At 41.9% G+C, this 20434-nt stretch overlaps 3 protein-coding genes across 6 annotated transcripts in view; 2 read left to right on the top strand and 1 right to left on the bottom strand.

Annotated features, from left to right (window-relative positions):
• RSBN1L (round spermatid basic protein 1 like) overlaps positions 1-6260 on the top strand; it is a 40356-nt gene extending 34096 nt beyond the window's left edge. Inside the window, exons 5-8 of the mRNA XM_081927665.1 lie at positions 447-589; positions 3045-3212; positions 4851-4959; positions 5051-6260. Of these exons, the coding sequence (XP_081783791.1) occupies positions 447-589; positions 3045-3212; positions 4851-4959; positions 5051-5695 (1065 nt within the window). The 3' untranslated portion in view covers positions 5696-6260. The remainder of the gene's footprint in view (positions 1-446; positions 590-3044; positions 3213-4850; positions 4960-5050) is intronic.
• Positions 6261-12997: 6737 nt separating this feature from the next.
• Positions 12998-17646, bottom strand: TMEM60 (transmembrane protein 60). The gene is made up of 3 exons (XM_081928505.1): positions 17474-17646; positions 14168-14327; positions 12998-13661 (listed from the first exon to the last, which is right to left on the bottom strand). The coding sequence occupies exon 3, from the start codon at positions 13613-13615 to the stop codon at positions 13211-13213; it is 405 nt and encodes a 134-aa protein (XP_081784631.1). The 5' UTR covers positions 13616-13661; positions 14168-14327; positions 17474-17646; the 3' UTR covers positions 12998-13210.
• Positions 17647-18166: 520 nt separating this feature from the next.
• PHTF2 (putative homeodomain transcription factor 2) overlaps positions 18167-20434 on the top strand; it is a 69005-nt gene continuing 66737 nt past the window's right edge. For 3 of the 4 annotated variants that reach the window (XM_081927706.1, XM_081927707.1, XM_081927702.1), the window contains exon 1: positions 18167-18315. The gene's annotated coding sequence lies outside the window, so the exon portion shown is untranslated. Of the gene's footprint in view, positions 18316-18812; positions 18858-20434 lie in introns of those variants that run through there. The other variant, XM_081927704.1, reaches the window with a different exon arrangement.

The raw sequence follows: 20434 nt of genomic DNA, 5'->3' as shown, positions 1-20434 counted from the left end.
AAAGCTGCAGTCCTGATGAAATTTTCAAAACTGGCAAATGATTAGGTATAAGGCAACAATTAAATGTATTGATTTTTCAATTTGTATTTACATTCATATTTGAAGGCCAGTTCAAGTTCTTCATAACTGAGGCTATTAATTTCTTATGAAAGCTGCAGTCCTGATGAAATTTTCAAGGACCACTGAAAGCACTCAGATTCTTAGGTTGAAGAAAACAGTGTGCTACAATGCAATTTATATATAGATATAATATTGTCTTTGAGGTAGACATTATTTTGAATTGAAAATACAGCAAATGCAGAAGAAAAATTGTGGTCCTCTACATTGATGAAATTGCCCCTGTTTTGCAGTAGAATAATATATGCATTGTTTTCATGTTGTGAGTTAATGAAAATGTTTCAATTGGTGGTGCTTTAAATAACCTTTAAATAACTGTTTCTTCTTAGTGTACTTTGCCATGGGGGACACTTTCTAGTTTGAAACTAGAGAGTCGTAAAGATAGTGATGATGGTCCTATTATGTGGGTACGTCCAGGAGAACAAATGATCCCTGTGGCAGACATGCCAAAGTCACCTTTCAAAAGGAAAAGGTATGTTGAAATATCTGGCTTTAATTGATTCCATACTATAGAGTTTAAAATTTCCTGAGCAGCTTACAGCCGTTAAAACAGTAATAAGGTATTTAAAAAGAATTTTAAAAATTGAAGCTAAAAAATCTCAGAATCCCCAAAGCTCTAAAAATCCTGAGTAAATAAAGATACCTTCATCTGGTAAAAGATACCTTCATCTGGTACAAAAAGACATCAAGCTCAAAGCCCCTTTGGCAAGATTGCAATAGTTGGGGTGTGCCAAAGCAAAAAATACCTTGGTGGATTCTACACACACATACAAAACATTCTGAAAATGCTTTAAAAAAAAACAACACATTGAATTTTCCATAAGGCTCGCCATTGCCATCTAGTGTCACATTGTATATTGCACTTAAAACACACTTTATTTGCAGTTGTAAAGCTGAGTGCCTTGTCTCCAGAGTTGTAAGTTCTTTTTGAGGAGGTTGGTTTAAGCCCATGTTTCTTCTTCTTTTTGAATAGCTTCTTATTGGGTTTTAAAAATCAAGGATCATAGGAATAATAAATTATACATATAGACCAAGTCTTTTCATATCATTCATACATCACAAAAATAGCACAATATGCAGTAATATCTATGACATACAATTTATTATTAGTGGTCAGTATATAAGCTCTTGGTTCATTGATTGGTTAAACAAAAACAAAGGGGATAAAAAACAGGATAAAAAAACAGGATAGAACAGACTTAACAGATAACATTCAACATCACATAGCTAATTGCCTAATCAGGAGCCCTTGTGGTTGTGCTTACATTAAGTATGAGTAATAGTCCTTTTTTCCTCTTAAGTTACCAATGAAACATTATAGAGGTTTTGTATATTGATGAATGGGGGGTTTCAAAGTGAATATAATAATTTATGTTTACATTTAAATTTAGATAAACCAGATTGAGCCAAATGCTGATGGTGGGGGGATTATTCATTTTCTTGAATATGTTATGAAATTAAACTATATTGGGGTAAAGCCATCTTTCTTGATCTGTCCATGTGTCAACTGTAGTTTATTTGTAGTTTATTTCCTAAGGAGGGCTGTTTCCCAAACTGTTTTGTACCAATTGTCTATTGTTGTGCCGGAAAGGTCTTTTCAGTCTCTGGTTATGTTGTGTCTTGCCACTTGTAATAAATGGCTTGTTAATTCTTTAAGTTCAGGCCTTTTTGACTAAACATGTTATAGTTTCTTTTCTTAATAGACACTAATACTGTGTACTTGTATACTTGGCTCTGGTACTAGAATTACTGACTGAATTGGATAGAGCTGGCTCCAATTCAGCCAGTATTAATCTCTGAAGTGATGTACTTAGGCCCTTGTGAGATCAAAAAAGAGCACTTTGTTCCATAGAGGGAGAAAGTAAATGATCACAGAGAGCTGGGGTGGCAGCTAGTTCATCATCAATGATTGTTATGATTTATTTATTTTTATATCAAACAGTTTTAAGTCACTTAATAGTTTTAACGTAGGGTACAACATAAACAGAAAATTATAAAACCAGGAATTCATACAGTCAAAAACATTCCCTGAACTTGCGGGTCAGGGAAAGACCAGGCAAAAAGTTAGGTCTTTACAAGACACACGATGTAATTGGCCAATTTTTCAGCCATGGAAAGCACTCATCTTCAGTGCCCCTGCTTTGCTGAGATTCCGGCTTAGCTTGTTATCCCTCATCCGGTTGACCACTGCATCCAGGCACTGGCCCAGGTCCTGCATGGCATCTCCTGATTCAATTGTTATTGAGAACTAGAACTGAGTGTTATCCTACACGTGACACCTGGCCCTAATTTCCTTATGACTGCTCCCAGTAGTTTCATATTGCCTAGAGCATAATTGCTAGGGGCCTGAAAAGCACTCTTCTATTATTACTGTCTGAACTTGGCCACATAGGTAGCACAGTGCCCCCAATTCCCATCCCATAGAGCCAGTCCCATAGATGACAGGAGTGCCTTGCGTGCTCTGGTCCATGGGGTCACGAGGAGTCGGACACAACTAAACAACAACAGAGCCAGTCCAGGAGAATGCAGTGGTCAATGGTATCAAAAACCTCAGAGAACTAGACATGGGAAAAAAATTACACTCCCCTTGTCCTGCTCTTGTTAAACACAATCCATCAGGGTGGTCATGAGCGATTCAGTCCCATAGAACAGCAGTCTTTCTATTTCTAATTTGTGTGTAGAATGCAATTATAATATCAAATGAACATTGCACTGTGTACAAGAAATGTACAAAAAGATCTAGAAATGCGGGTGCATATTAGCTTGTTCGTTTGTTTTCAATCACTGCACAAAAATTCTAAACCAGCACCTTATATACTGGAGGGCATTTCTTTTTTACTTGAGTAATAACTTGCTAACAATTTTATATGCAGGGGGGAAAATTGGACAATTATTCTTAATTTTTCTTTCCCCCATCCTTTTAACAGAACAACCAATGAAATAAAAAACCTGCAGTACCTACCTCGTATTAGTGAACCTCGTGAAATGCTTTTTGAAGACAGGACACGAGCCCATGCAGATCACATAGGACAAGGGTTTGAACGACAGACTACAGCTGCTGTGGGAGTATTAAAGGCAGTGCATTGTGGAGAGTGGTATGTATTTGCCAGGTTTTTTTCAGGATAAACATCTGAAAAATACCTGCATGAATTGGACAGTCCTGAGATTGGTCCCAACTAATAGTCCTGTCATCATTCTTGGCCTTGAGTTGGCATGCAGAAGAGATTTGGCCCTGTGTTGCTGCAAGTTGCTGATCCTAATATAGGGAGTCAAAAATCCTAAAGATAAATGCTATTTGTGCATTTAGCTTGATGCATTCTATAACAGATAAGCATTTCATATTAAATCTGCGTTGGCACAATGGATTGTGAGATAGTGATGGAGGTGATTAGTAAGTCTTAATGGAGAATGGAAATGGACATGATTTTTTATTTGAGGTGTGATTTTCTTCCATTTTGAGCTCTGGATTAATCTGTTTTTGAAATCTTAGTTGACTGAATTGTGCAATTTAATTGAAAACACAGATGAAATGTTAAGAAAGCAAAATGAGCATTTGCCTACCTTCTGATAACTGGATTTGTGTGTGTGTTTTCTAATAGCTGTGAAATATCAGAGGGTAGTGGAATATGATAAACAATTATGATTTAAACAATAATAATGTTTTAGAGACTGATAGTGTGACAAATAAGCAGGTCATAACTTAATCTGTAGCTTCTGGGACAAGGAACCCTGAGCACTGCAATCTTTAATTTACACTGATTTGCAGATGCTGTTCATTGCAGTTGTGTGGAAGAAGTAAGTAAATTAGCATACTTGCCAGAGCATCCTGTGGCTCACGTGAGACTAAAAGATAAAGGTACCCCTGACAGTTAGGTCCAGTCGCGAACGACTCTGGGGTTGCAGCGCTCATCTCACTTTACTGGCCGAGGGAGCCGACATTTGTCTGCAGACATTTTTTTTGGGGGGGGGGGTCATGTGGCCAGCATGACTAAGCCGCTTCTGGCGAAACCAGAGCAGCACACAGAAACGCCGTTTACCTTCCTGCTGGAGTGGTACCTGTTTATCTACTTGCACTTTGACATGCTTTTGAACTGCTAGGGGTGGCAGGAGCTGGGACCGAGCAACGGGAGTTCACCCCGTTGTGGGGATTCGAACCACCAACCTTCCAGTCGGCAAGTCCTAAGCTCAGTGGTTTAGACCACAGCGCCACCCGCATCCCTTTTGATTTTAGGCCCCAGTAAAAGGTTATGCTTTCTACAAGGAAGTTGTAATAGTTGTATAACACACCGGAACACCTCTTATATTAGCATGAGAAGACAAAGGCTGTGTTAGTACTAGTTATAAAAAATAAGTTTCAGTTCCTGTTGTTACTTTTCATTGGACTTCTGCAAACTGAAAAACAACTGTTTGTATATTTTCAGTGCTGTATTTTGTGCTTACAAGAGCAGCAAATAGCTGGCTGATTTTAATATACAGTGGACGCTCGGGTTGTGAATGGGATCCGTGTGGGAGGCATGTTCGCAACCCGTAGCGCGATTCAGCGCTTCTCCGCATGCACAAAGTGCAGTTTAGTAGTTTTGCGCATGTGCGAGCTCCGAAACCTGGAAGTAACCCGTTCCGTTACTTCTGGGTTCGGCATGGTGCGCAACCCGAAAACATGCAACCTGAAGCATCTGTAACCCGAGGTATGACTTTATTAACCTTGATGGCAACACTTTCTCCCCTTTGTACAGGCCTCAACAACCTCGTATAACCAAAGATGTAATTTGCTTTCATGCAGAAGATTTCTTAGAGGTAGTTCAACGAATGCAACTAGATCTGCATGAACCTCCGCTTTCACAGGTAAGTGTTGTGAAAGACTTGATAATTATTTCCTTGAGAATTACCATGATCCAGAAAACATTTATTAATTTTCTTTTCTCTCTCTTTCTAGTGTGTCCAGTGGGTTGATGATGCAAAACTTAACCAATTACGAAGGGAAGGCATTCGATATGCCAGAATTCAGTTGTATGATAACGATATTTATTTTATTCCAAGGAATGTTGTGCATCAGTTTAAGACAGTTTCAGCTGTGTGCAGTTTAGCTTGGCATGTTCGGCTCAAGCTCTACCACTCAGAAGGAGAAAATCAAAGCATCTATGAAGCAGGCCTGCCAACAGATCCCACATGTTCTGCTGTAGGACTTCAAACTGACAGTGTAATCCACGCAGCGAGTATAAATGCCTCTGAAGACACTAAATTTTCAGGCATTCTGCAAACTAAATATGTCAAACAGGAATTTTCATGCACACATGAACCTGCTGCATCTTTCCAAAATAAAGAGGAACCAATTATTGTTAATCTTCCAGAAAAGACAGTAGCACCTAATGTTATGGAATGTCAGAATGTTAAAGCAAAGCTGGATCATGGTCAGTTGACAGGGTCTACGTTTGAAACGGCATCTGAATTTGAACCTGAAGACAAAGACTTGCAGGGCAGCTTGGGTCTGGGGGGTCATGTGAACCTGGAGGATACCAGACAAAGCAGTTCAGCATATTCAAGTCTGCATGGCAAACAAGAAGATGACTTTTTGTGTTGAAGTTGTTCTGTGTGTGTATATATATTTTTAAATTCCTTTTTAAACATAATAATGTAAAGATGCTTAAATTCTGTGAGTCAGGTTTGTTACTTGCCTCACATCTGTTACAGAAAATAGTTTATGTAGCTTTGTAACATTCCTCAGTGCCTGTCCATAACTGTGAAAGTATCAAAGCACTTAGGGCCAGATGCACTGTAAACACTGCAGGTGTAACATAAAGAAGTCTTTAAATATGAGTTGTAGGTTTTAGACTAGAGCTGACATTTAACATATATTTTTTGTAAGATAAGCCAGAATTCTTTTTGACAATTCCAGGCTTTTCCATAGAGCTTATTTATACCAATTTTTTTTCCTTTTTAACGTGTCAGCACTGTAGTGTAAATAGCTTTTTTTTAAAAAAATCTTTTTAGTGTGATTTATATTGAAATGTGAGCCACTTAATAAAGGTTCATAATAACAATAATGGGTTTTATTTTTCAGTCTCTTTAAAAAAAAACCTCAAAACTTCTGAGCTAATTTTCAAAACACTTAGTTTTGCAAGAAAGTGAATATTATTGTATGATGAAACAAAAACCTTAGACATTTAAGTTAAAATGCACAGTTTCACTTTCAAAGCAAATTTGGATGAGTAGTTCATGTGGTCGTTATACATGCAATGAACTTCTCTTGTCATCTTATCTTACATTGACAGGTACTTTGCTCACAATACAGTTATGATAAACTTCAGAGATCCCACTATTTTCTGGTGTTCCCTACATAAAGAGAGATGAGTCAGGAATCCTAAGGGACAAAATCGCACACATAACAAAAACATCAGTTAGAATGTTTTGGCATACAGTGGTGCCTCGCAAGACGAAATTAATCCATTCCGTGAGTCTCTTCATCTTGCGGTTTTTTCGTCTTGCGAAGCACGGCTATTAGCGGCTTAGAGGCTATTAGCGGCTTAGCGGCTATTAACGGCTTAGCGGCTTTAAGAAAAAGGAAACAAACTCGCAAGAACTCGCATGACGTTTTTTCTTGCGAAGCAAGCCCATAGGGAAATTCGTCTTGCGGAATGACTCAAAAAACGGAAAACTCTTTCGTCTAGCGAGTTTTTCGTCTTACGAGGCATTCGTCTTGCGGGGCACCACTGTACCATACAGGGATACTTGTATAATTAACCTGAAACGTCTGGAACAGCAGATAAGTATTGATAGGAGCCCAAAGATGGAAGGTGACTAGAATGTGTGACCTACCTGACCTTTGAGGGAACCTAATCAAGTTTTTGATTCCTAGCCTTTAGCTGAAACTGCATGCATATTTTTATGCTTTAATCCACAACCACAAAGGCCAAAAGAACAACCAGAAACTTGGACTTTGGGGATTTTGGAGAAAAGCAGTATCTAATTGAATACAATAATAAATTTACATTTTTAAGTACTTGTATAACTACTGCTAAGAAGGCCCCTTGATAAAATCTAAGACACAGAATCTTCATAGGTGTACTTAAAGCACAAGTCTACATTAGGGCTGTATTCTAGAGGGTATTAAATTTTGTCTTTAGCTCTTGGATTACTGAATTGGCTTCTTTGGTAGATGTAGCCAGGAAAACATGGCCACTGCTGCTAAGCCTCACAGGTTTTGAAAGGAGTCAACACGCAGAATGCTTAATTACAGCCTTGGTTTAACAGCCCATAACATCTTCCCCTTGCAGCTTTAAAAATATAAACACACTTCAAGGCAAGATGCTGCAAAGATATGAGGCCCTTTTTTTGTCCCCAGTGCATCTTAGTAATATGAACTAACTATTGGGCTCATCTTCTGGATTCAGTAAAATTGAAGGAAGGGTTGTGGCTCATACATTGCATATGTAAGAGGCCCCAAATTTAGTCATCCACGTTTCCAGTTTGGAAAGACTGCTGCCAGTCTGTAGATAGCTATGACCTAGATGGACAAGTGTTGGGGTATAGTACAGTTCCCTATGATCTTATATGGTACAGCTTTTTTTGGATTGTGCCACTTCGCAATCCAGGTTGAGATGTAGTCCATATTGGGGAGTTATTGAAGGTTTTTAGTCTAAGGAAAGCATGTTTTAGCTTTCCCCAAATATTCTACTTTGATAGGTACAAAGGGTTGTTCACATGGGGGGGCACTGCAGCATTCATTTTTCACCTTTATTCTGAAGTGGTACAGTCCTAAAAGCACAGTGCAACATGGTGGGGAAAGGGATCTGCATCTTTTTGAAGTTTTTTGAAAGGGATGCGATATCTTTTGTTAGTTACCTAATGGGCTGAACGTGTTACCTCCATTTTTAAAGCGCTAAAACCTGAGCTCTCTTAAACCTCCAAGTTTTTCACCTCAAACTAAGCAGTAATTGGCTATGACTAACTTTTGTTTACCACCTGAGATGTTGCCCTCTGTATCTTCCATTCACCTACCTGCTCTCTACCTGAGCATAATTGGGTATAAAGTACCTTTTCCTATGAGATGGATTCTAAGCCCTGCTCGCTCCCAAAACCCAAATCTCTAAATCTTGAGTGGACACCAGTTCCAGTCTCCTCAACTTACTCTCTCCCAGTTATTACATCCTATCATTGGCATTCTATCCTGTATACATTGAAACTTACTTGAGGACTCCAAGTTGAAATAAATATAACTTGCAATAATGGAGCTGGAGTTTATTATAGGAGGCAGGATCCCCCCCAAAAAACAACAACAAATCCAAATGTACAAATTAACAATAGCCAGTCAATTTAAGCTGTTAAACAATTTTGTGTGATTTGTCCTCTTCCATAAATGTTAACATATAAATTGGCTCAGAACCTGATGGTTTTTATGTTGTACAAATGTAATTCACCTACATCTGGCCCTATACCATTTTCCAGGCAGAAATAAGTAGAGGTTTTAAACTCAAGGTTCATACTTGCATCAAGAAATGTCACTATTAGGTTGGTAACTGGTAAGACAGATACAGATGATTGTAAGAATCATTAAGGCTTCCATACTATGTACATGTGCCTGAGAATAGGTCTAAATTAGCTCAGTGGGGCTTACCTCTGAGTAAACATGTATAAGATTGTGCTGCCAGAGCAACTTCTCAGACTTCCAAGTTTTTCATAGAATGAAACAGCATAAGATGGAGACATACATAATTGCTAGTATATCCTGAGGAGAGGGCCTGACTCAGTCACCAGTTCTTACTAATACATTGTCTTAACTCACTACTCTCAGTCACACTTCTTTAGTGCCTACTGTAGCAAGAGACCTCTATTGGTAAATATAGTTGGTGCACCATCAAAACAAAAATAAAATAACAAATGCTCTAACTTAACCTGTGTGTTTTTAACTTTTGTGCAAGCTTGTTATATTTTACACTTGTTCTAATCCTTCATTTCATTTTCTGGTGCGTAATACTGCTGTCAAGCGACATTTTAAGCTTCTTTTTAAAAATGCCTCTAGGTGTACACTTTGATCAGGAGCTTCCATAGTGCTCTTGTTTACTCTTGAGTTGAATGATGCTGGACTTTTGTTTTGCTTTTTGTATGCAAGAGCCACAGAAAAGAAATGTTATTCTAAGAAGTGTGCCCCCAAAACTTCTGTTTCTTCTTCCATCCAGGCTGCCCCACCAGCAACAACCATCTCTTACAATGGGCAGAAACCAGGTATTTAGGCTCCAGCTGACTCCCACTTCAGCCAATCAGATGAAAGTGGAGTAGAATTCCCTCCCCTGCATCAGACCACCTCATATCCAATGAGATGTAGGCAGAACCTCCTAATCAGGCCAGAGCTATCCAATCAAAATTGCCAGCTTTTAAGCCTCTAGCATAGTGTTGCTTCTCAAAGCTGCCACATAACTTTGCAACTGTCTGCCATGAGCTGATACCACATAATTCAAAATTACCCCATGCTGTGAAACTTACCATTTTTTAAAAGTAAACTTTACAATACGCTTAAACAAATGACAATTTCACCACAGTAGCATTCTATATTGGATCTTAAACCCTGATCTAAACCCAAATGAAAAGGAAAATAGGAAATGAAATGGCACTGAGATGAGAAGGGCCTTCCATCTTTCTTGTAGTTATGTGTTTAGCAATTTTTAAACTGGGATAACTTTTATAACGCTTGAGGTCCAGATGCCTAGATGTATGTGCCCCTTGGAATATAGCCTGCAAGTTATTTCTTTCTTCAAAGGAGCTCAAGATGGCATACATGGTGCCTTGTCAGCTGCACGTTTATGCCATTCTGAGATTTGTGAAGGGTGGGATGTAAATTAATGTGCTGTGAAGGTGACTTGTTTTATCAAGCATGATCATATGATAAGGATGCTCATCACATCTAGATTCTTGCTTAGCTCAGGGATTTTCAGGGATAGGTGTGGTAAGCCAGCTGTGATTTTGGAAGGTCCTTTACGGGGCTTTCTCGTGCTCTCTCTCTCTCTCTCTCTGTGTGTGTGTGTGTGTGTGTACTATTCAACAATTACATAAAAACGCAACCTATGGGGGAATGATGCACATTGGACTTGGAATGTATAGTAATAGCCAATCACCAGTAATTTTCTCTGAACATAAAAGCCCTCCTGCATCAGACCACGTGTCCACCTAGACTAGTATCCTGCTTCCAACAGAAGCTGTGACCAGCTTGTGCCACTCTGCATAGAACAGGGGTCAGCAACCTTTTTTTAGCCGTGGGCCAGTCCACCATCCCTCAGACCATGTGGTGGGCCGGACTATCTATCTATCTATCTATCTATCTATCTATCTATCTATCTATCTATCTATTTGGGGTATGTGTGAACGAATTCCTATGCCCCACAAATAATCCAGAGATGCATTTTAAATAAAAGGATACATTCTACTCACGTAAAAACACCCTGATTCCTGGACCATCTGTGGGCTGGATTGAGAAGGCGAATGTGTTGCATCCGGCCGATGGGCCTTAGGTTGCCTACCCCTGGCATAGAAGATGCCCAGGACTGGAAGACCGCTTATCTCCACATGTGCCAGTGTGCACGCTAAGATCTGCAGATATGCTTGGAAACATCATTTCAGCACCAGACAAAGACCTCTATTTTCCAAAGCTTTTAAATCCTCTCTGTGTTGCTGCTATTTGGTGATTGATTTTATAATTCTGCTAGGTCTGTTTATATTGCTTGTTAGTGTCTTTTATGGTTTTGGGGGTTGATTTGTCCTAATTTTAATCTTTTGCAAACTGCCCTGGTAAGGGCATGGTATAAATACAGAAACTATATGGAGTTTATAGCTCACCATGCCCATATTTCAAAAAACACTGACAAGCCAACAGTCATGTAGTAATGTTAGCCATAGAAGTCTCATCTTAATTATGGAAGTGGCTGCTTCATTCTATAGCTATAACTATTTAGGTAATTAAAAGTCTTAAGAATATCATTAATCTGTGCATTTTTAAAGAGAAAAAATGACTAAATCTGACTAAAGCACACATAGTTGGGTATATGTGACTGCAATTCTGTACAAAGGTACCTGGGTGAAAATGACTCTCTGCTTCAGGATATACAAGATTAAAGCCTTAAATAAGATATGGGCACCCAGCACCCATAGTTGTGCAATAGGAAGCAAAATACAGTCCTACAGATTCTTCCAGAGAATCTTCTATGTGACTCTCATTAAGCTGTTTAGATCTTTTCCCTTAATAAAGCATGCCAAAATAGAAGTTGTAGCAAAGATTATAGAATTTCATGCTTTAGGCTACTGCTGTTTCGTTACCACAACGGGACAGTGACAAGAGACATTTTGTAAAGATCAGGTAATTCTATAAGCATAATATTATGGTTTGTTTCAAAACAGGTGTGCACATCAATCCACTCACACAATGAAGCTTTCCCCTCACTGCAGCACCCTTCATACCCCTCTTGCCCTTCCTGAGAGTCAGAAAAGCTTGACATGGGATTCAGGGCTGCAATAGTGAGGAGAGAAAACCCCATTGTGACTGGACTTCGGCTTGCACAAATTTCATTACAAGCCATTGATTATTTTATAGAAGGAAACGTAAGAAACTGTTGCAGCTAAGTAGCAAAATAGGTGAGAGCTGTCTATTCATAAATGTCTCCTACATCTCAATCCAGCAAAACCATTCTGCCATCTTATTTCATGTTTTACAAGAGACCAAAAAAATTCACTGGCCTGGAAAAGAGAGAAAAAACAAACCTACTCATAAGAACATTGGCATGTCATGTCAAGTAAGGCAAGAGTATCTTTAAGTTGGAGATGCAGCTGGATTCTAGGACACCTTAGTCATTGGCAAGTGGAATATTCTTCCCATTCATTCTGAGGCTATGATCAAAGCACACTTACAGGGAAGTAAACCCTTCTGTTTATGAAAGTTGCCAGCTGCTTCAAACATTGTGAAATGTCTTCTTTTACACAGCACCCCTACTACACAGAGGCAATTGTGTGAAGCACAAAAGCATGCTTTTATTGTTATCCCAGGTTTTGTTCCTATAATGCTAGAGTGTGACAAATATATTTTCTGGCACTGTGTTCTCTTTCCTCCCTTGACCTATTTATTTTCTTCCTCAACAGGAAGATTGTGCCCCTTGGAAGAGGGTAGAGGAGATACAAGTAGGATGATGTGTTAAGACTCGGTGATTCCTGTTTTTTTTGAGTTTGTACAGTAGTTTAATGTCAATTCAGTTCACACTGGGCAGCTTAGGGACAGAAAAAAAATGAGGAAGTGAAGGCAAATACTGGTTAACATATCGCATTAAGCATATACATTTATTACAATGCTTGAATCTTAAAAGCACAAAAAGGTTCCTATTAGCTAGAGCAGGTTTTCCAAAATTTGGGTCTCCAGCTGTTTTGGAACAATTCCCATCATCCCTGTAGTCCAACAACAGCAGGAGACCCAAGTTTGGAAAACCCTGAAGTAGAGTAAACTAAAGCATTCTAAAATGCTTGCCTGCAGTGTTTCATTTGTAAGATGGAAAAGCACCAAATTTTTACAAGAAATGTCACTCTCATTGAATCTTTTGCAGATTTTGCAAGCAATGATCCAACTAGAGCCTGTGTGCTTTCTAACTGTTATGTTCCTCTCAATATTACAACATGATTAGTTGCAAGTAAATCCACTTTGTGTACAAAAATATACTTCTGTGCCTTCAGCTCACTGTCTGGAGAATAAAGTGACTATTGAGAATGCAGAAGTTGGCCATCTGTTCCCAGCCATTTACAGAAAAGCCATTTCAATTTAGTTTTGTGCAATGGCAATTTCTATAGTGTAATGACTCAACACGCTAGACACAAACTTGACACACACTCACAGAAGGATAAATAGAGAGAATACTTGGAAAATATTTTGATGATTTATTTACAGTATTTACATATAAATCAGATAGCTGTGCTCCACACATTGAAGAGTCTAGTCCAACGGCATATAGAATGTCAACATACAGCTGTTACTTGTAGTTCCTTTGGGTGCTGCAAACTTATAGCAAGCTAATGTTGTTAAGGAATGTGATGCTGGCTGATGAAAGGATAAACCCAGTCTATGGACAAGTTATTCCCTTCGTACACAGAAGATGTTGTATCCAAGTTCTATTATCCCTCCAATGAGCAACACCCAAAAGGGAATAAAGACATAAGCTAGCTTTATTTCAGCAAGTTGTTCCAATTTTGCACAGAGGGCGAGGCAAAAGGCCAACTTAAGCAGCATTGCTACAAGATACCAAGCTTTCTTCTTGAGGTGACGGGAACCATTTCGAGGGTCATAGCCAGACTTACAACGGCGAGCCATTTTTACAATTATCATAACTAGAAGAATAGTATCGAATATCCAAACTGGGATGAATATGAGAAACCAGTTCCATGGTGCCTTTTCATCCAATTTCAACACTAACATGATCAGGAACAGCAATGTGAAGAGCCATGTGAGCAGCACTCTCTGCGCCAAGGACATTCTCATTTAAACAGCTTTAGTGGTTGGTTGGCAAGAGCAGAAAAGATGGACCCTAGGATAAAGCAGAACAAAAACAAATGGACTGGGGAGATATCAGTAAAGTCTAGCAAAAACAAACAAACCACACACCATCAAGCTAGCTTTATAAATGAAGCTGCACCCAACTTGCAATTTAAAAATAAAGAAAACAGCCTCTGGGCCAAGTCTAGTTTACATTTGGGGCTGGATTCAACTAATTAGTTCCACTTGTAGAAGCCCACACAAGGACTTCCACTAGCGCAATGGGGCTCCCCCACTGCCCCCAAATTGGCTTGTGTGTCTGTCAGGAAAACCCCAAGAACAGTGCAAGGCGGCAGAAAATGGAAGATTATTCAATTGAGCAAGAAGAAATGCTTCTGCAGATGGAGCAATCTTAGCGTTATGCTGAATTGCTCCCTTTATCTTCCATATGTTGACTTAAGCAAAAAGAGTTGTGCCTGCCATTTTTATATGAAGCCATATAAGGTTACATGTTTGCTATTCACTTAGAAAACCCCAAACGACTTGGGACCAGGTTACCTGAATGAACACCTTTCCTCGTATAGACTTGCCCGCTCTCTAAGAACTTTGCATGAGGCCCTCTTGGTTGTGTTGCAGCCTGCTGAAGTCCATCTTGCAGCAATGTGGAGGAGGGTCTTTTTGGTGGTGGTGGCAGCCAGCTTGTGGAACAATCCCTCCTCTGAAACAAGGCAAGCACCAGCATCAGGTGCTTGCTAAAAACATACTGCTATCTTCCTTCAGGTCTGCATAATATGTTACCCCTAGACTCTTAAATCCAATTGTTGGAGGAGAAAAAAAGTCTGTGGCCACATGGTACAGATGTTGGAAAACACAACAGAAAAACATTAAGGCTCATTAACAAAGGAACCAAATGTAATGAGTGGCTGACACAACAGCCCCCTGCTCATGCTGTCAGTGTGTGGTGGTCAGGTGCAAAGATGAGTAAAACAAACTGGAATAGGCTGGGCAGGAGGTGGGCACTGGAGAAGGAGAGATGCTCAACCAGCCAGAGGCAAAAATAGTATGTTTAGAGGGAGTTCCAAGCAGGAAGAGAGCAAAGATGGTGAAGGAGCAGCGGTAAAATAAAAGAATAAAGAAACAGGCAATGGGCAAGCTTCAGCAAGCAACTTAGGACACAGGGTGGGATGAAGGAAAAAGCAGAAATTCCAGTACCGGTATTAACTGAAGGAATGGACAAGCTATTTAAACACCTGATGGTGGAGGGATTAATGGGGAAGCAAGACCACTTAAATAAACACATCTTAAAAAGGCTCTGAGGATGAAAAGGACTTGAAACGTGTCCAAATGACAAGATAAGGCGAGATAACCTCTGAGGCTCTGAAAACCCTTTTGATCCACAGTTGGAAGGAAGGTGGACACTCACACCAAACTATAGTAAAGCTCCTTTGTTTCTCTTCTTGTGCTTTTGAAGTCCACATATTAATTCTACAAATTTGGGAGAAATAATTTCACTCAGCCCGATTCTAACCATGCTGCTCAGAAGTAAAATATGCTTAGGACTGCAGCCTTAAAATGTTATAACTATCAGTTATATTTTGGCACCCACCAAGGAATCTGGTGATTTATTTCTTGCTAGTACCATATCAAAATAGCTGTATAACAACAACTCAACATATATCCCATATTACTTTCAATTGTGAGTAATTTTTACACCCACCCTTTTCTCCAGATTTGAATTTTGAGAAATTTTTTTGGTAGACAGAGATACCTTTTATGCAAGATTTTCCAGGCCACTGGTACCACCCCCTAACAAAGTTTCTTATAAATCATAGTACATTAGGCATTTTTTGTACACTGCTTCAGCATCCAGACATTGTAAAACAGCATGCAAAATTAATGAAGGCACTAAAATTATTTATTCCACTTTGCTATTGTAAGCAATAGTTATGTATATGGTTGTCAAGAGAAAGGCAGTCATCTGCTTGTGATGACTGCGAAGAATGCTGGACCATCTAATGTAGAAAGCCACTCCTCAAGCAAGATGGCATAGTCAGGATCCCTCAGCATCAGATTGGTTAAGGCTTAACTAATAAGACATAATCAATCTGATGCAAAGGGATCCTGAATATGCACTTTTGTAATCTCACGCTCATAGCTAGGGGCAGGGAACAGAATCCTAATAAAAGAAGGCAGGCTGCAAAAGACTTTATTTAAAGATTATAGGGCAATGGTTGCCTTGGTCCTACTTTTTATGACCGTTTAGATATTCAATTTTTATATTTCAGGATCTATGGATCTCCCTGCCACAGTAACTCTAAAGTACCTCAGTGTTACCTTTTCCTACTGCCAGCTTAGAATGCTTTTAAAATTTAAATAAAAGAATACACGTACCCTTAAAGCCTCCTAGTAGCTAGGAATAATAGGTTTGGGTGTGAAACTGACACCAACACTGGAGACAAAATGTTTCTTAAATACATAAGGGAATAAAGTACTGATATTTAGTTTTGGACCTTAAAAATGCTTGATGACAGTTTCTATGGACTCAATGGATACTGTTGCAGACACCTGTCAAATTCCTTTGATCTCTGCCCCAGCCAAATTCTCACAATCCTGTCCCGCTACTGGATACAATCTGCCTCTGACCCCAAAGCTCCTCTGACAGTACTTCTAGCAGCTTGAACAGTTCAGCTGATTTTTTAAAACCATTTTTTGGCAAGACCTTAACACAGGGTAGCCTCTTGGTTCCCTTCTTCTGAAGCAAAGTACGTATAGTTACCACATTGCAGAGGAATAGCTGAATATTCAGATGCCAACCATTCACCTTCAGCTCAGTCTTTGCCTCGCACCTCCATCATCAACCAGCTTCCCAAATGCCGTTACCTCTCCCCACTGACTTTCTTTGCTGATGAGAATTTGCAGCCAGTCAGACTGTGCTGCTTCCTATGGCAGTAAAAACAAATTTACCTAAGGCAGGCTCCATCTATAGCTACTAAAAGGATGGTGTCTCTCTACCTGCTTTCTGATCCAATCACCAAGCACATACGGCTACTCAGGCCTGCAACACAGTAGCAGCACAATGCCTCAAACTTTGACAGTTGCATAGCTGTCAACCTTCCCTTTTTTGGCAGGAAATTCCCTTATACAAGCACCGTTTCCCGCTGCTTCCTGCTGCTATCCCGGATTGTTAGATATCCTGCAGACTGTCCCCAGGACAGGTGAGGCTGCTGATCCCTTATTTTCAAATCTGAAAGTTGACAGCTATGCAGTTCCTATGCTCTGACATCAACAGAGGCCATAGAACCATTTCCCAAAGCACAAAACATACATATGAGAAGTACAAAACGCAACATTTATTGGCACAGCTCCTTCCTACTGAGCCCTTGACTAGGACCTAGATCACCTTAAGGGGGAGAATAGCTCTAATTTTCTTTTTAGGAAGCCTTATGGGCCATGAATGGACGCTGTCCCACTGAACTGCTTTTAGCTTGCTAGAAGCTATTTAAGTTCTTGCGGTTTTTATGCTGTGAAATATATGGTTATTACCCCACTTTGAGGACAATAACTGAATACACACACACACACACACACACACACACACATATATATATAATGTATATATATATTCCTGATATATACGTCAGGAAAAACCCTATCCATGTGTATTCAGAAGTAATGTTCTACTGAATTCAATGGGACTTCCCCCCGTGGAATGGTATCTCCCGGGCTCCCCCCCGGGGGGGCTCAACCATAGCAAGCAAGAGACAGGGAATCTCTGAGGGGACATACCAACGGGGACAAAAAGGGGGGGGACTCCACAACCCCACCGACCTGAGCTAATTACCCCATTAATTCCAAATTACCCACCGGTCACGCTTCTGGCGTGCCTCGCAGCCGCCGCCGCCGCTGCCCTAGGACGGGGCCCCAGAGACTCGCTTCATCACCGCCCACCGCTCGAGGCCTCGGGCAAACCAGCCAGAAAAGAGGAGCCAACGTCTAAGCTGCTCCGACAGCCCCAGAGCCGACCGGCCGATGATATATACGTCACAACCCGCACGACACGCTCATTGGTTGCAGAAGGTGCCTGTCATGTCGCTTGCTCCAAGTCTATTGGGTTATCCGCATCAAATCCCACCTCGCGGGCTAAGTGCCCATTGGACAGGCCTGAGGTTTCCCCCCCTCCTTATCCATTTCTGTCGAAGCGTGACTTACTACGCTCTCTCCTCCCTCTCCTCCTATTCGCGGGAACAGCTGCCCATCACAGCCGCTTTTCAAAAGCCCGTTTTGCGGCTACCAATCGCTTTTCACCGAGGGGCTGCTTTCTTTGGCGCCATTGGGTGAAAACGCTCGCTCCAACCGCCTCGGCCCCGCCTTCTCCAGGGCCTCGCCGTCCAATGAGGAACGTTGTTTATGTTGAGGCGTCGAGGAGAGCGGCCGCCGCCGCGCGCGCCGCATCCCTCCCCCTCCCCTTCCTCAGAGAGAGAGAGAGAGAAGGAGGGGCGATGATTGACGGGCCGCCTTTCCCGCGGCAGCGCGCTGTTGCTGCCGTCTCGAGCGCGCGCGCCGGGAGCCGCGAGCTGTTGCCTCGCGCGGCGGCTGGTGCCCTTCTCCGCTGACTGAGGGACGGGCGGGCGGGCTGTTGTCTCGGCGGCGGCGGCGCCTCCTCCCCCGCTCCCTTTTCTGCCGCGTGAGGCGAGCCCGGAGCCCCGGTGAGATTCGAACCCCGCTCCCCTGAGGCGACCAAGGGGGAGGGATGTCTGGCGGGGGTCTCTCGCAGAGCGCGGGAAGGGGCGGCTGAGGGGGCGGCGGCGGCGGGGAGAGGATCGGGTCCTTCTTGCGGCGGGGGCTGAGCCTCCTCCTCCTCCTCCTCCGCAGGTGCGAGGGGCGGGCGGGCGAGGGGTGTGCCGCCGCGCGTGTGGCCAGGCGCCGAGCGGGTCCGGTGCCAGGGACACCGGGGAGGCCGGCCGGCCGGGCAGCGTGCGGCGCCGCGCGGGGTTCACGCCGGGACAGGGCTGCTGTAATTGGAAAGCGGAGCGGGGAGGAGGAGGAGGAGGCGGCGGCGGCGGGCTGCCCAGGGCGCGTCCGAAGGGAGGCGAGGGCAGCCCGGCGGCGCTTGCAAAGCTGGCCTTATTATAGCCCCGACTTTTTTCCCTGAGCTGCCAGCTCGGCCTCTGTGTCCCTCCTTGTAATTCGCCCAGCGTTGGTGCCTATTCAAGGGTTTGTGAGTTCCGCTTGCTCCCACAGGATTCAGGTAACGGCTCCCATCATTGTGGATTTGTGCGTTTGTGGGGGAGGGGGTTCATCTAGGCCGTCCTGGTGGCTGCCATTGCGTCCTTTGCTGCAGGTTGTGCATGTGCTGATGTGCTCTCTTCCAGATCCTTCAGATGCTCACAACTCTCAGAGAAACAACTAAGGAAAAAAGGGAGGGGGTATTGGGACCCTGTTCCCTTTGTATCAGTATATCCCCCCTGAGGCTTTATCAGCATCTTCATTGTGCTATTCTGTCACTCACAGTGGCGTAGCGTGGGTTGTCAGCACCCGGGGCAAGGCAAGTAATTTGCGCCCCCTAACCCATGGATTTGCACCCCCTAACCCGTGGATTTGCGCCCCCTAACCCGTTGATTTGCACCCCCTAACCCCTGGATTTGCGCCCCCTAACCCGTGGATTTGCACCCCCTAACCCGTGGATTTGCGCCCCCAACCCGTGGATTTGCACCCCCTAACCCATGGATTTGCGCCCCCAACCCGTGGATTTGCGCCCCCTAACCCCCAGATGTTGCGCCCTGTGTGGCCGGCCCCCCATGCACCCCCCACACTACGCCACTGGTCACTCACAACAAAATTTCTGTAGTCTGCACCACAAGATTATGCACAATCTGTTGCACCATTGTGCCAGTCAAAATAAGGTGATTTTCTTTTGTCCAGGTATAGTTCAGTAAAGATGTGTTGGGTTCATACTCTTTAGAGCAGGTGAATCGTTCATAGCCCTTGCTCTTAAATTCAACCATCTGTACAACCAAACTTGTTGTTCTTCCCCCTTTCTTTCTCACCACAGTCTCCCATCTCTTTTAATCAAAGGATGCTAACTTCTGTAGTCTATTTCACAAGCAGACCATGTTGAACCTTTCACCTGGGATGCCCTCACTGACAACATCTGCCAAACTACTGTATTAAAATTGTTCCTAAAATACTGCTTGGGATCTGCTCTAGGAGAATGGGACAAGTAATTGCAGTAAAATATGGGGTACTGAAACACCACAGAAGCTATGTTTGATTCTCTCCCTCCCTCCAGCTGCTTGATATTCACTTATGTATCATTTACAATGTGTATTTGGGCCTTGTGGTCAGTGTGGTGGTGGTGTTTTGTTTGTTAAGTAAGTTTAGATATTAATGGCTTATTCTTTGTATTAGCAATGTCTTAGATACCTCACATCACTTAGGGACTTCAATAAACCTCAATGGCGTTTATCCACTATACCATGCATGCCAGTTTTATTTGATGTGATATGTTGCATTGCAAAATCATTTGAGGATAATGCAAAATGAATTGATTGAGTTAGCAATACCACTGGCAGTCTTTTGGAGTCTCATCTTTATACTAACTTTCATTAAGTACAAATATGTGAGCAAAAAAATGCTAGCTTATGGACTAAAATGCAGTTGTTAAGCTACATATTTCATTATTTGTGGTTTTGGGATTGCACTGTTCTTAGCAATATTGTTTCCCCACACAATTTTTAAGTGCCTGAATTGTTTGTTTAGATCCTTGCAGGCATGGCCTTTCTTTTCAAGAAATTTTACTGGTATGACTCCGTCTGGTTGACCAGT

This window comes from Podarcis melisellensis (genome assembly GCF_964234715.1).
Source record: "Podarcis melisellensis genome assembly, chromosome: 10".
In the NCBI taxonomy this organism is placed as follows: domain Eukaryota; kingdom Metazoa; phylum Chordata; class Lepidosauria; order Squamata; family Lacertidae; genus Podarcis; species Podarcis melisellensis.
Note: the sequence above shows the minus strand (reverse complement) of the source record. Positions and strands in the feature narration are given on the sequence as shown.

What these genes read in the sequence shown, in the direction of transcription:
- TMEM60 (XM_081928505.1), bottom strand. Translation starts at nt 13,615, where the DNA reads ATGAGAATGTCCTTGGCGCAGAGAGTGCTGCTCACATGGCTCTTCACA.